Below are 16,615 nucleotides of genomic sequence, written 5' to 3'. Positions count from 1 at the left end.
AGTGATGTAGGCCGCGCAAGGTTGTTGTTAGCACCTTGTTGTGTTAAGGAGTATGGTCTCACGCGCAACCTGATCTCAGGTTTGCGCGACTTTTTGGGACCATACCCCTTCAAGTCCCCCCAGTCCAGTGCTGCACCATGCGCAACGCAAGTGGTTGGAGCTCTGGACTTGATAAAAAGTAAGCGAAGGGGAAATCGTTCCTTTGATCCTGACTTGTATGGCGGACGTTGAAAACTGTTGTTTTCGATGCGCAGGTACTAGGCAGGTGTCGAGTGATTTCTTGTTTGGCCTTTTAAGCGCGCGAGGTTATAGTAGTTGACGTATATCTGGCGCGACTCATGTGACTTCTGCATGAAGTTACTTGCACGTTTTGTGGCGGGAAACTTCGAAATTTGAACCTCTGACAGGTTGGTGAGATAAGTCGTTGAGGGCGACGTTTGAGTTGACCTCTGGCACGGGTGTCATCATGCCGCCTGCGGCGGTTGCACTTCGTGTCAGGAGAGTGAGGCCCACGCGCGTGTGGTAACCGTCACCCCTGGCTTTCCGCTTGACGTGGCAACCTCCCGTTGGTTAGCCGAGCGGCGAACGCGGCACGGTTACCCATCGCATTAAATGCGATGGGTATATATATTCGAAGAGAAGGTGAGAGGTTCTCACTTTTCTTCGTTTCTTCTCCACTTTTCTCTCAAAACTCTTTGAATCTTCAAAGTGTTCTTCGTCTTCTTCAAGATTTCTTCAAATCTTCAAACTTTTCTTCGTTCTTTTTTCCAGATCCTTCTAAAATATGAGTGAGGAGCACCAAGAGGTTCCTGCTAGTGAGGAAGGAGGAGGAAAGAAAAAAGAAGGAAGAAGAGGAAAGGAAGCGCAGGGCGGAGCAGGAGAGGCTGGCTGAGGTGGCTAGGAAGCAGGCCTTGGAGAAGGAGGTAGCGGCGAAAAAGGCTATGGATCAGCCTTTGAAGTCTCAAGGTCCTGAAGTCACCAGGCCAACCAGCACCGGCCCTGTTATCACTTCGAAAGGGTCCGGCCGCTACTCTTCTAGCGGCGCGAGCTCCGGTGGAGCCGGTGGTTATAACCCTAACGTGGTAGGGGCGAAAGATACCGTTGGAGATATCTACTACAAGACATATACTGAAGAAGAGCGCGGTGATGCCCTCCATCAAGCCCCCTGGAGCTTAAAACAGAAGGATACATTTGTTGAGTTTGGCGCTTCGCGTGAATGGTTTTTGAATTCCTTCCCCCCTGGTGAGGTCAATCGGCAAAGGGCAAAAACCCATGAGATGTTATATCGTACTTATATTCTTGGGGAGGCCAATGCCCGCGCTGCCAACCATCAGATCGTTCGCGAATGGCGGACGATGGTCAGAGAACGTGCCGATTGGGAAGGTTACCGCGAGCGTACTCTGAAGCGAATTGCGGAGTTTGAGAAGTCGAAAGCTGCGTTCGACGAAGAAAGAGCCAAGTTTGAGGCTGACAAGAAGGCGGAGGAGTGGGGCCGCGAGGGGCTGCAGAAAAAACTCCACAATGTTGAGGAGCAACTGGCCAAGGAGAAGGCCGAGTTCAAGCGTATATGCGCCCAAGACAACGATCGTGCTTATGCTCTACGACAGAAGATCGTTGATCTTGAGGCTAAAGTTGCGGACTTGACCTCAAAGGTGGAGGAAGCGCAGGGTGAAAAAGCTGCCAAGCAGCAGATGGAGGTTAGTTCTACTGATTCTCGCTCTTCCTTTTTTGTTTATGAGATTTCTTTAAGTCAATTCTCAAGGCGTTTGCCAATTTTTAGGTTGAGCTGACTGCAGCCAAGGTGCAATTGTCCAACAAGGACAAGGATCTCCATGCCAAGGACGTTGAGATAGCGGAACTCAAACGTCGCTTGAATGAGCAAATCGACAGATGTGAGTCTTTGGAGATTGACCTTGAGGCTGAGAAGGTCAAGGCTGCTGATGCTGAGGAGGCGCGTGCTGTGAGCACTGCCGCGCTGAATGTGGCCCAAACCAACTACTCTGAGGCTCAAGGTATCGTCGATACACTTGTCTCAGAAGCGGAGTGGATGCGCACTCGTGGAGTAGTGTTGGTAAGTGCCTTATGCTTTTTTCTTAAGTTGATTTGAAGAGTTTCTTCTTTAATGCTTATCTTTTGCTGAAGGTTGCCAACTCCATCCTAAATGCGAACGAGCTAGATCGCGCCGTAGCGGCTCTGACAGATGCGGCGCGTGCGGTGGGTCACCGGGGAGGCTACCTGGAGTGTGCTGATCATGTTGAGCAAATGCTTGGGCAAGAATTTGACACAAGCCATTGCTCAGTAACAGAACATGCCGATGCTGCGCTGGCAAGTGCTGAAAATTCCTATGACAACCTCTCCTTGCCTATCATGGAGTTGGTTGTCGAATCGTTAAAGAAAGACGACTGGTGCCAGCGTCTTAAGGCAATCCTCGATCCACCGGTTACCGTCGAGTTGTCCGACGAAGAGCCAGTTGGTGATGATGGCGGTGATGGTGATGATGATGGCAACGATGATGATGGTGAAGATGACGGAGATGATGGTGATGATCGTCGTGAAGAGTAGGAGAGTTTGTTGAGTAGGTAGTTGATAGGCATTTGTGCCTTTGTAATTTCTTTGAATATTCTTATGTATGATGCTGCGCGGTTGCGCAAGTTGTTAATGAAACATTTTGCTTTTTTCCGTTGCAATTATTGCATTGTTATAAAACTTTATGCTAAATTAGCTCGAATAAATGGAAGCGTTTTGTAAGTATTTAGGTGATCGTCTGGTCTCGCGCTTTGTTTGCGGAGGACCTTGGAGGTGGTTTGAACCGTCTTGAAATGCTGTAGTGTTTTCGCGCTAATCAAAAGTTTAACATGCATTTGTAACGAAAAAATGTAATAGAAAAAACATGTCGTATGTTTTCATTCAAGTCAGAAGTTGGCTCTTAGGCCTTCATACATATTTGCCAGTGGCTCGTAGCCGGCGTAGTTAATTGAACGATGGCGTAAGGCCGAAAAGATTACATATAGCATTTGCGCAATTGTTGCGCATTCCAAGTTCTTGGTAAGATGTGGCCATCTAAGGTGCGTGATTTGTAGGCCCCCTTGCCCAGGACCTCATGGATCAGATATGGGCCTTCCCACTTAGGTGCCAATTTCCCTGGGCGTTCCGCATTTGATGCTTCGTTGTCGCGAAAGACGTACTCCCCTGGGTTGAAGGTACAAATGCGGACCCTTGTGTTGTAGTACCTTTCCAGCTGAGTTTTGTACTTGGCCTCTCGGATTCTTGCGATTTCGCGTCTTTCTTCTAACAGGTCCAAGTCTAGGCGCCTTTCCGCTTCATTGTCAATTGTGTTGACCGTTGTCATGCGTGGCGAGGGCAGGCCAATCTCCGCCGGGATTACCGCCTCTGAGCCATAGACCAGGCTGAAAGGGGTCTCGCCGGTACTCGTCTTTGGCATGGTCCGATGAGCCCATAAAATGCTTGGGAGCTCATCAACCCATCCGCGCCGCCTTGTCCCCAATCTGGCCTTTATCCCTTCGACGATACATTTGTTCACACTTTCCACTTGTCCGTTGCCTTGTGGGTGCGCAACGGAGGTGAAAGTGTGTTCGATGTTCATCTCCTTCATCCAGTTCTTAAGATCGTCCGAAGCAAAGTTGGTGCCATTGTCTGTCACGATCTTGAGCGGGAGGCCAAATCTGCATATGATGTGTTCCCATATGAACTTGCGCACAATCATAGCTGTGGTGGATGCAAGGGCTTTGGCTTCTACCCACTTTGTGAAGTAGTCAACAGCTACTATGATGAACTTTACGGCGCCGGGTGCATCCGGGAAGGGTCCCACCATGTCAATTCCCCATTGTTGGAAGGGCCATGCGGTGGACACGGGAATGAGATCGTTTTTAGGACGCAGCGTTTTTGGAGAGTGTCTCTGGCAAGAGTCACACTTGCGGATCTCCTTCATTGCGTCGACATGCATACCCGGCCAGTAGTAACCGGCGCTCATGATCTTCGCGACAACCATCCGTGGTCCGGAGTGAATGCCACAAATCCCTTCATGAATTTCCCTTATCAGATAATTTGCATCCTGGGGGTCCACGCAACGTAGTAGTGGTCCCAGGAAGGATTTTCGGTACAGGATACCGCCATTCATTTCGTACTGTAAGGCTTTGGTTTGGATCTTTCTTGCTTCCGCTTTGTTCTCGGGAAGCACCCCCTCTTGCAAGTATTGGATGATGGGGGTCATCCATGATGTCTGCCCTGTTTCGATTACGTTAACTTGGCGCAGTAAAACCGATGGGTTCTTGAGTACCTCTATCCTTACATCCTTGGCGAGATGTTGAAAGGAAGTCGAGGCAAGCTTGCTCAAAGCATCGGCTGGCTTGTTTTCTGAGCGATTAATGTGTATAACTTTGTGGGATTTGAATTGCTGTAGCAATTCCTTCGCTTGTTCCAGATACAAGGCCATGACTTCTCCTTTCGCGTCGTATATGCCGTTCACTTGACTTGCGATCAGGAGTGAGTCAACATGTGCGCGCAAGTTTTTTGCTCCCATCTTGATGGCGAGGCGTAAGCCTGCCAGGAACGCTTCGTACTCAGCCTCGTTGTTGGTATTTTTGAAATCCAACCTAATGGCGTAAGTAAACTCGTGATTCTCGGGGCTTACTAAGCGCAAACCTGCTCCCGCGCCATCTTCATTTGATGCCCCGTCGGTGTAAAGCATCCAAGTTTCCTCTGTATCTTCTTTGGGAGATTCTATCATCTCGCATTCTTTGATTTTATCAGCCGGCACTTCCGTGATGAAGTCGGCTAGAACCTGACCTTTGATTGCTGGGCGTGGCCTATACAAGATGTTGTGACCTCCCAGCTCAATGGCCCACTTCGCTAATCTGCCCGACGTTTCAGGTTTCTGTAGTATGGTTCCGATGTGGAAGTTCGTCAGCACGGTTATCACATGCCCTGTGAAGTATCGGCGCAGCCTCCTGGAGGCATGAAGTAGCGCAAGTACTAACTTTTCCATCGTGGAATATCTTGTCTCTGGGTCTGTGAGTATCCTGCTGACGTAATAGATCGGTGTTTGAATTCCGTTTCTGTCCACTAGCAACACTGACCCTACTGCCCTATCCGAGGATGATAAGTACAGTACAAGGGGCTCTTTCTCAAATGGCGCCGTAAGGGTGGGCAGTTCAATCAGACATGCTTTCATTTGTTGAAAAGCTGTCTCTGCCTCCGGTGTCCATCTGAATTCTTGCTTCTTTACACAGTTGCGTAGTGTACTGATGAAAGGATATGATTTCGCGGCGTGATTAGATAGGAAACGATTAAGCGCGGCCAGTCGGCCGGCCAAACGTTGCATCTCCTTTATGTTTCGCGGTGATGGCATTCGCTCAATAGCCTGTACTTTCTCTGGGTTCACTTTGAAACCGCCGTTTGTGACGATGAAACCCAGGAACTTCCCTTCCTCCATACCAAAAGAACATTTGGCAGGATTTAGTTTCATATTGACGCCGCGCAGAGAGTTGAACGTCTTTTCAATATCCTTCAGCATCTGATCTTCTTCGGGACTCTTGATCACCAGATCATCAATGTAAACCTCGATGTGCTTTCCAATGTCTCCAGCAAAGGTCTTGTCCATGAGGCGTTGGTATGTCGCGCCTGCATTCTTTAAACCAAAAGGCATTTTGGTGTAGCAGAATATTCCAAGATCAGTCCTGAAGGCTGTCTTGTCTTCGTCCTCAAGCTTCATCTGCACCTGATGGTAACCTTTGTAGCAATCCAAGAAACACTTCCATCTGTAAGGCGCGAGGGAGTCAATCTTTTTATCGATCTCTGGCAAGGAATAGCAATCCTTTGGGCATGCTTTGTTGAGATCGGTGTAATCTACACACATGCGTCATCCGCCATTTGACTTTTCCACCATTACTGGGTTCGCGACCCAGCTTTGGTATCTTACCTCTCTCAGGATTCCAGCCTTGAGCAACTCACATACTTGCTCATTCATCGCTTTTGTCTTATCCGCGCCTAGGCTGCGCCTTCGCTGGACTTTTGGTTCTACAGAAGGGTACGTGTTTAAGCAATGCTCAGTTATGTTGCGCGGGACGCCGGTCATGTCTGACGGGGTCCAGGCAAATATATCCATGTTGCGGAACAGCAGTTGCTTTAAACGTTTTCTGATGTCTGACGAAATGGCGTGGCCAATTGTCACTGTCTGCTCTGGGTACTTGCGGTTTAAGACCCATTTTTCTGGCTCGGTCGTAGAGACCTTCGCCGCTTTTGTTGGGCGCAGCTCTTCAGTTGACATCACTTCTTTCTTGGCGTATATGATTGCGACGCCTGTCTTGGTAGGGAAACCTATGGCAGAATGAGGTGTTGAAGTCACCATGTTTAGCTCGCCTTGTGTTTCCCTTCCAATGAGTACATCATGTCTTGACTTCACTGGCATTACCATGAAGTTTACGGTTGCTGTTCTTGAGTGTTTCCCGTCAGAGAACGTGACGGGGAAACTGATTTGGCCGAGAGGGAAGACCATTTCATTGCAAAAGCCGGACAAAGGATAATCGACTGGCTCGAGTCTCGCTTTGTCTTCTTCATCGAATTGATTGAAACATTGTTCGTAGATGATGTCGGCTGTGCTTCCTGGGTCGATGAAGATGTATTCTGTTTCATAGTGACCAATTATACCAGTGATGACGACGGGTCGTGTGGCGCGAGGACCGCCGCGCACTACTGGGAATATGACTTGCTGTTCTTGCCAAGAAGGCTCGTAGGGCCGTTTGCCTTTTTCTCTCGCGGTGTATCTTGGTCCGTTGACCATGTGAGTCTCTAGCCGTCTCACCTTTTTGTGGCTACCTTCATCGTGACGCTGGAGCTGACGGGTGTCCTTGCGCACATTCTTCACTAAATGGCTTAGCTTGCCGCTTTTGAGCGCTCTTTCGATTTTCTGGCGCAAACTGTAGCAGTCATCGGTCAAATGCCCAGAGTCTTTGTGGAAATCACAGTACAAATTGGGGTCTTGCCCTTTCTTGTTTGTCATAGGTCTGGGAGCCTTAAAATCGTGATTCTCCGTCATCAACACCTCTTTTGGTGTTTTCGTGAGCGGAGTCCAGTGTTTATCGCGGTTGTCATCTCTGACTGATTTCTTGTAACCAATCCGATCAATTGTTTCTCGCGCATCTTCTCTGTAGCGCGGTCTGTCTTCCCGGCCTCGTGGTCTTTCCGATTTCCAATCGTTATTTTTGTATTTGTTGCGCTTGTTATTGTTGTCGCGCGGCCTCTCGTTTGCTCTTGAGAATCGATCTTCGGAGTAATAACCCTTTCCACCAGCAAGGGATTCCTCGGTTTGCGCGACGATCTTCGCTGCTTCCATCAGCTTATCCCACTCTTTTGGCATCCCATCTTTGCCTGTGATGGTTCTAATGAGGCTATCACAGCGTATAGCCTTCTTGAAGTGGCAGCGCATGAGTTGCTCACTGACGCCGCCAATCTCTAAACATTCTTTGTTGAAACGCGTGATGAAGTCCTCCAGACCTTCACCATCCCTTCGCCATATATCTTCTACTTCCGCCGTATCACGCTGATAGCGACGTTGTTGGCTAAAATAGCTTAAGAATTGTGTCTTGAAGTCTGTCCATGATTTTATCTTCCCAGGCGGAAGGCTGTCGAACCAGGCGCGAGCCGCCCCGGTAAGGGTTTGGATGAATAGGTGGCACCACATGGGCATGTTCCAACCTCCCATGCAGCCCACACTAGTGAACGTTCTGACGTGATCATCTGGATCAGTCAATCCATTGAACTTCCCAACAGTCGGGGGTAGCTTCTCTCTTGACAGTGGTGCGAGTGCAATTTTGGGGATAAACTTTGAGTGTTCCGCAGCTTCCGCTGGTCGGTATGCCAGGCGGAAGTCTCTTTCAGCTTCTTCTGTGTAGCCAATATGTTGTCTTGGCTTATAAAACTCATGGTTTTTTGGCAAACGATTAAAGGCTGACGATTCTTCGTCCCTTTCCCATGTGGGATCATATGGGTCTGTTTCTTCCCACTCTTGGTTCATGTTGCGCGGCGCAAGCCGGCTGTGAACAGGGCCTCGTTGGAGGTTCGACGGATAGACGTAGTGACTATCCGTTTCCCCTCTTGTATCGCGCGTCTCTGGGACACTCTGGCGTCGTGCAGGAGGAGGCCTGTTGGTTCTATCCTGGTGGTTAGATGGTGGCGGCATTTGGCGCACCCCCTGACTCGGAGGGGTGACCAAGGACGGTTCTGCCGTCAAAACTGCTTGCTGCGCGATGAGCGATTGGTATGCTGCATTGATAGTGGCGATGTTCTTGGCATACCATGAGGCTGGGGTTTCGCCTTCTGGTAAGCCAAGTAATGCAGATACATTTTGAGGTGGCGCTGAGTTCGAAGGTCCTTCTCCGTTTCCTGGGGTGACCACTTGTGTGATGCGGGTGAAGCTCCCGCGCGGACCCCCAGTATTGTTGATTTCAACTTCGCCGATTTCTTCGATTTGTTGGGCTTGGAAGGTTTGGACTCCTTCACCCAACGCCGTGTTAGAGTTGGTTCCGAAACCGAACTCTGGGATGATTCCTTGACCAGTCATAGTCGAAGTAAGGAAAAGATGTCAAAAGCTCAAATGAAAGAAGATGAGGGTGGTTATAGAAAAAATCGGTGGGCGCCAATGAAGAAACACTGATCTAATTAAGGTATTAATTAGGTGGGTTTATGTTCCTATCATAGAGGTTAATCTTCTTTTAGGTATTTGAGCTCCGACTGGTTAATCAACCTGCAAAACAGAACACCGTTACTCGTTAAGAGGGGAATGTGGGGGTTTCCCTCTTAACCGGGCTCCAGCGTGAGAATAAGCGACTGCTTTGAGAGTAATTAAGTAGTTAAGAGTAAGAGCCGAGAGAATAGAATGTTTAACCTGTGAAGTAAGGTCTCTATTTATAGCCGGAGAGGTGTGAGGGGTTATGGGCTGATGGGCCTTGGGCCGGAAGCGGACAACAAAACGGATATGCTCTTTGTCTCACTGGCGTCGACCGCTTAGTGGCTTCTAGACGCTCGTCGGTGCTGGCGCACCTTGATTGGAGCCACGTGTCATTGTTGTCGGCCTTGTTGTCCTTCTGTCATCAGCAGACGAGTGGAGATCATGGGACAGTTATCTCCGTCCTCTGATTGGTGCCATGTAGGCGTCCTTGTGTACTTCTCGTCAGACGATCGTGGCGCACGATTGACCAGAGCCTGCTAGACGCTCATTGGCTCCTTTTACTGCCATTTGTACCTTGTGTACTACTGTAGGTAGCCGCGCGCTTCCCTACCGAGTGGCTCATTTCTTCCATTGTTTCATGTTAGTGCTGATATCTGGGTTTGTTGTGTGCATTCCCTCGCGCGGGATAATCGTAGAGTGATGTAGGCCGCGCAAGGTTGTTGTTAGCACCTTGTTGTGTTAAGGAGTATGGTCTCACGCGCAACCTGATCTCAGGTTTGCGCGACTTTTTGGGACCATACCCCTTCACAAATATTGATGTTTGTCGCGATGTTATAAAGGTTAATTTGGTGTTTCTTATATTTTCATTGGCGTTTGTAGATTGATTTGATTTTGATACGGGTTTTGCTTCTACTCGCCAATATGTTCAGATTACAATGTCTTAGGCGAGATGATCTACTCAATTCACGCGGGTAACCCTCCAATTGTTACGTACCACTGAATAATCAAAGTTCTTGGGTTGTCTTTTTTTTTTAATTAATTCTGAAGTATTTGGATTTGTAAACTAGGTAATTGATAAATTGTGCTTATGGTATAGAAGGTTTTATAAGTCTCTAATTTAATCTTATTCATTACATATTGTTATGCACATGTTTAGAATCATGGATTCTTTGAGATGTTTTGTAATAAATCAACTATTGTAATTCTTAAAATACAGAAACCATCCAGCGAAAAATTGGTTACAAAATAAAGCCATTTTGAGCAAACAACACTAAGACCCCCGTAGTGGGGCGTTTTAAAAAAAAAAATTCAAAAATAACGCCGAAAAACGCCCAAATCCCATTACATAGGGCGTTTTTGGGCGTTTTTTCGAAAAAAAATAGGTCCGCGTTGTTTAAAGCACGCTGGGAAATGTTGACCAATCAGATTAGAGATTCTATTTGCTTGGCCAATAAGATTTTTAGGTGTTTTTTCTTTATTTTATTTAATGCCCCAATAATGTCCAATAATGCCCCATTCCGACTACACCCATTTTAGAAAACGCCAAATAATGCCCCTTTGCTGACTAGACCGTCACATGACGTAAAATACCCTAGGATGAGGGAATTATCTTCCCCTTCCACTACATATGATCTAATGAATCCTAGTTTTTGTAGCAAAAAAGGACCAATACTTTTTGAAATTCAATTTTGTTTACCAAAAATGGAAAAACAGGACATCCTACCTAACCATTGTCATAACTCCACTTCTATCACACATATTCATCAAATTAATTTCATCTCACCATTTATTTCTGAGTGTTATGTCTACAAAAAAAAAAGTAATAAAATAAAAAAAATCCTACATTGGACATGGATATGAAATGTGTTGGATTCATAAGAAATGTCTTGACTCAAATATCACCAACGCGTTTTGGACACTTTGGCACCAAATGAGAGGAGAACTCGGACTAATTTAAAAAAAAAAAAACACATTGAATTAACAGGGATATAGAAAATTTTAGAAAGAAAAAGAAAAAAAAAAAAGAAGAGAAATCTATATGTAAAGTGTAAACACACTTCTTGGTACTTTGGCCCAACAAAAGCTCTATCTAGCTAGGGACCCCTTTAGCCATATTGCCATACACACACTACAGGACCACTCTGCCCTTAATTAAAACAATATCCTATCTTGGTACATGTCTAAGGTCTGTGTAACCTTCTCCACAAACTTCATGTGCAGCACTATGCCTGCACAACCACACATTTAACATGCTCAAAACCAAATTTTATAACTCATATCAGGTTATTGTATATTTGTAACCAATATTAAGGATAAAACTTTTGTATGAAAGATTCTTAATTGCATTAGGTGACTAAAACCCTTGATCATTAGGTTAGAAAGAAGTCACTTTACGGGTGTTATTAAATAAAATAGTGGTGTAAATAAGCCGAGCTGAGCTCGAGCTCGGCTAGTTTAATCTACTAACTTTAGTTTTTATATTTCCAATTTCCTTAGGCTAATAAAATGATGCCGAGTATGATTATATTATTTATCTTATTAAAAATATAATTTTCCTATCTATAATTTATCAAATAATCTTTGTGAGGAGGCTTTACTATTCTTTTTTTTTTAATGTTTTGATTGGTTGGTGATCTTTATAAACTAATGGGTGGATGTCATGTGGCATCCACTATTTTTTTATATCCTTTATTTATATGTACCGGTCTTAAAGCAATGTGTTCAATCTTCTATTGCATATAAATATTTATGTTTCACATTTGAACCTCCATCTTCATTTATAAAAACAACAAATAACCCTTATGTTTTACTTTTTATCTATACGTACAAGTCTTAAAGCAACATGTACAAGCTTCTATTGCATATAAATATTTATGTTTTCTTCCCTTAGACTATTACTAAAAGTAAAAAGTTTCCCGTAGAGTATTAGTATATATACCAAATAACCCATATGGTTTACTTTAGTTTTAATAAACCCTATACTTTCTAAATTTATTTAACTATTATTATTATTATTATTATTATTATTATTATTATTATTATTATTATTATTATTATTATATAAATTCAAGCCCGATTGACTTGCGAGTTAACACGTCACAAATTTTCGTTTGGTTTAACGGTACCGCCGCAACATGTTTCACCTTTTTAATAAGATTTTGGATATTGTCAATGTTTTTGCTATAACGCGGGCGTTTACATAGAAGATTTAAAAAAAAAAACTCTTGAATTAACGCATGAAATTTGTATTTGATTTTAACGCATCAGCTACAACGCACGGGTTGTGAAATACGTTGTATTTGTTTCCAACGAACGCACACACGGGTCATGAGATACTAGTTATTTTTCATATAGCATGATTTAAGGTTGTTTTTGAAGTTTGAACACATTATAGTAAAAATCCAAAATCTTTTTCTAATGATAAATATCAACAAATGCTCATGCAGTTACTATGTTAAAAATTACAAATCTATGACATATTTTACAAGTGAAGTGAAACTAACACTACTTAAAAACACAAAACAACTTTGTCTACCTACCTAGGATATTCTAATTACTCTAAAACATTCAATTCTTGATTTTCCAGCAGCTTATGAGGAGGATAGTATTGAAAGCTTGATACATTGTCCGCACTTACATACACAACTTTAAAGATGTCATACTTAACAAAAACCGCAGCCTCAACAACCGTGTTTTGAAGCGCTTCGCGGTGATCATTTTTAAGTAGAAATGAATAACACGATTGCAGATTCTTCCACACAAAGAAATTAATCATTACAGGCCGAGTTTCGCACTTTAAGCAAACACCAGCAATTGTACCATCCATTTTATGGAAATAAGATTGAAACATGGAAAAACATGTGTGCACAAAGTCTTGCTCCTTCATTTTCGTGTTAGATAAAAGACGGTTGATGCTAAAACAGACAGTGTCACCCGTTGAAAACTTTGCGGCTGGGGACCCGTCCCTTGCCTTGCCACCATACGCGACCATGAAGTTATGGTCAATCATAATGGCCATGGTCTTTAGATTCGTCAATGCCGAAAACTATTTATAAGAAAATAAAGATTTGATGAGAACAAAAATAAAGATATATGGACAATGTAAATAGTAAATCGATATATATAAATATATCATGATTCAACTTACAAGTGCTTCATGTAGAAGTTCCTTGTTGTCATTAGATCTCTTAATCCATGCTCCATACCATATAATCTGAAGGACATAAAATACATCATTTTAAAATTTCATTTCAAATAAAAAGAACTAAAACATTTATAATTGATAACATATACCGTAATAATATTGATCTGTTAATGTGTAATACTATCTTATACAATACAAGTATAAACATATTTATATGTTACACGTGACAGTTTTCCTTTTTTTTCGATAAACATTCGTGAAGTATCGAAACAAAATAGCGTGTTATATCTTTCGCCAATCAATGTATGTTGTGTAAACACACTATTTCCACACCTCTCCGTTGGTTTGCTCTTGATTCGATGAATTACTCTTGACTACATAGAAGGGTACGGGAATTCTTTTTAGTGTTATATATAGGTGTATTTTGACATCGTACCTGTAGAAATTTCTTTTAGTATTATATACGAGTAGTGTTACGGTATAAGGTTGAACTAATCATTTTTTGATCGGTTCCTTGAGTAGATGGTGGCAAATGAAGGAGAAAACATTCTCAATATAAGTATTTTATTTCTTTGCAATAGTAACAGTTTTTTGGATTATTGTGGTTTACACTATCTACGTTAGATATGATTGTTTTGGATTATTGGAATGAACAACGAAGGTGTAAACACTAAACATCCTCAATATAGTTTTTGAATTACCAAAACGTTCCCCCCCAAAAAAAAGAAAGAAAATCATGTAAAAACACAAAGGTAAATAAGAAACCATTACATGTATAAATGTATCCAAGAGGCCAAGACAGCAGATTGTGTGAAAAGATGAAAACTTGTAGATTAGTGATGTATACCTCACACGTCGGGCGTGAGGTGTCATCTCGTCATTGATCTAGAGGCTGGAACGGTTCTTTTGCGTAAATTGGTACTATCTGTTTATCTTATGGCTTTCCAAATTGACATAAGTCACTTTGCTAACGTGGAAGTGAAAATTGACGGCATCACTAAAGAGATTAAATTGGTTGGTTTTTTGTGGTATAAGCATAAAATTAAAAACTGGGGTGTCATGGGATAGGTGGTGTAAGTTTTCTCTGATGTAATTTCTTTGTCTGTTGTGTTTGGGCAGCCTGGTTATGGTTGTTCTGTGTGATCAATAAAGTATACATTTAAAAAAAAAAAAAAACTTAATTCTTGTCATTTTTACACATATGATAAAAATATTGTGCTTTTTTATGAAATTTACGCGAAGTAAATAAACCATGTTTGATTTTTGTTGACCAAATGGCTGATTTTGTTGGTCAATATAGTTAGCTATGTGATTTTCTGATGTTGTAATATGTTTTCAGGCCACCATGTTCATTTTGTGGATCTTGATGTTAACATGAAACCCAACAAAAAGACGAAACATGTAACACCTTAAACGAATCTAACATCCCTAGGATGGTAAGGGTAAGCTTCATCGATAATGACAATTAGAGCTTAAGCAAATCTGACATCCATCTTAGACATGACAAAATAATGGTTCATAAGGAATGTCTAACCTCATATATTATGATTCAGGCGTTTTGGTAGCTCATAACTAAAATTGCTCGATGGTACTAGTAACACAACATGAGTGACGTGCTAAGAACTAAGAAGTCTCCACACGTATAACCAAAAACAAAACCGTATGAACAATACTCGTTACTTAAACGTTACATATTGTTACAAAACCAATAAGAAACTCCAAAAATCCCTATATATTTCAAGACTTTATGAGGATAACCTCAACATATAAATTCAAATCTAACACACAATGGATCGCCATAAACACATAAATAAAATAAACAAGACTTTCGGTTTTTGGAACAACCCCCCCCCCCCCCCAAACACACACACGCATACATACATATACACATAGATAGAAGCTAGTGAGAGAGGTACCAGATTGCCATGGATGCTTTTAAAGATGGAGGAATGAATGCAACCAAGTGTTTCAGTAAACAAAGAGAAGTGTTTTAAGGTATCCAAAAGGTCATCAACAATGGCGACTGTTGGTCTCAAAGCACACATGAATATGTCAAGATTCTTGTTGCTGAAAGGCATGAAGGATGCCATGTGTATGTGTGTGTGTGTGTTTATGGTGAATATAGCTAAACATCAAGTGTGAAGAATGAAGAAGATATAGAAGGCAATAATGATCAAATAATTGACCAACAAAATGGTGCCGTACAGACCATAGGGTGTTGAATTCCATAAAGGAATGCTCTTCTAGTCGCACTTGGCTTCTTAATTTGTCTCCCATGCAAGTTAATTTGTATTATTATATTAATCACGATATATCTCTATTTCTAACCTCCATAATAATCATTAAAATAGGCATGTTAATAAAGAAGGTTACAAAATATAGGTATACACTTTTAACATTTTATAAATACATCTAAACCCAACCAATTAAATTACGTCAAATAAGTAAAGTCAGTAAGAGGCTGGAATTTAGCCGGCACAAATATTAATATGTCCACAAAACAACCAATCTAATAATTACATGTATAAAGTCACGACTTTATTTTAACCGGCCGATCAAGAAGCCGCCCTATCTTAGTTGGCAAGAAATGAGAGTTACATATTAGCTAGCGATTAAAGTAATTGACTTTATATTAGCTGGCATAGAAAAGAAGAGACCTTTTTTTCTCTGTCAGCTATGATAGAACCTGCTTTTTAACTTTTAAGCTGCCGACTAATATATGCAGTCGGCAATTTACACATGTAATTATTAAATTGCTTGTTTTGGGTACATGTTGTACTTTTGATGTTTATAGTATTGATGCCTCCTTTAGTCGACTTTGCTTATTTGACGTTTTCTGGCTGGTTGCTTGTTTTGAATATGTCTATTTTAATGTTAAAAGTCGATGCCTGTTTTATTAATCTTTTTTACGTTAACATGCCTATTTTAGTGTTTTTCCTAATATTACTCCAAGCGGTAATTAGTTAATTAATTAAAAATCACTTTATCTAGTTATCTTATAATTTATTAATTTTAAAACGTAGAAAAAAGGATAAAATTAGTAGGGAGGAATCTTGGACTAGCCAATGAATGAGGTCGGATATTGCAAGAAAAAAATTGAGCCGATTCGAAAAAAAAGTCTAATGTGGCTAGTCAATTATTTAGGGGGGCGTTTGACCAGATTAATGCTTATTAAACCTTCCAACTGTCTTTGAAATAAATATAAAAAATAGAATAATTTTTTTTTTGAACGGCCAAGAAAAAAAAAAAAAAAAAATTGGAGGAGATACTGTTCACCTCTATAATTTTTTAATATTTTTTTAAAGTGGTTGTAAGTGGAGGAAAAATAAAATGTAATGGTAAAGTATAAAAAAAGTTTTATTTAATTGGAAAGGAGAGAGAAAATGTAGTGTATTTTAGTGTAATTATAAAGATGGAGTAAGAGATTTGATTATGAATGCTCTAAGTATATAGTATTTAAGGGGATAAAAAAGCTTAGCCGTTAAAAAAAAAAAATGGTTGTAAAGGTTTGTCTTTGTTTTGACTTGTTTTGATGTTGTTTGTGGTTTTGATGCATGGGCTGCTTTTATATCCCAATATGTTCTTGTCTATAACATGATAAAGGGATGCAAGAATCTAAGTGGACTGTTTTAGACATATTTAGTAAATGCAGAGGAAGATATAGAAGAAAAAACAGAACATTTGTTTCTTAAGGATTCTGACATATTAATCATCATTTTTGTGGTCACTTTTTCATTTAACCTGTGAGATTGTTCTATGGTGTTTAGTGAACCTAGTCTTATGTA

The 16,615-nt window shown here is 41.8% G+C and overlaps 2 protein-coding genes across 2 annotated transcripts; one reads left to right on the top strand and one right to left on the bottom strand.

Annotated features, from left to right (window-relative positions):
• Positions 1–861: 861 nt before the first annotated feature.
• On the top strand, positions 862–2,562 carry LOC110913831 (putative protein tag-278). Its single transcript, XM_022158649.2, has 3 exons — positions 862–1,697; positions 1,781–2,071; positions 2,143–2,562. The coding sequence occupies exons 1-3, from the start codon at positions 942–944 to the stop codon at positions 2,560–2,562; spliced, it is 1,467 nt and encodes a 488-aa protein (XP_022014341.1). The 5' UTR covers positions 862–941.
• Positions 2,563–12,088: 9,526 nt separating this feature from the next.
• Positions 12,089–14,967, bottom strand: LOC110911816. Its single transcript, XM_022156468.2, has 3 exons — positions 14,747–14,967; positions 12,834–12,899; positions 12,089–12,731 (listed from the first exon to the last, which is right to left on the bottom strand). Exons 1-3 carry the CDS (start codon positions 14,918–14,920, stop codon positions 12,240–12,242), a joined length of 732 nt encoding a protein of 243 aa, XP_022012160.1. The 5' UTR covers positions 14,921–14,967; the 3' UTR covers positions 12,089–12,239.
• Positions 14,968–16,615: the final 1,648 nt, after the last annotated feature.

Source organism: Helianthus annuus, chromosome 15, assembly GCF_002127325.2.
Source record: "Helianthus annuus cultivar XRQ/B chromosome 15, HanXRQr2.0-SUNRISE, whole genome shotgun sequence".
Lineage (NCBI taxonomy): Eukaryota > Viridiplantae > Streptophyta > Magnoliopsida > Asterales > Asteraceae > Helianthus > Helianthus annuus.
This window is presented reverse-complemented; position numbering and strand designations above follow the sequence as displayed.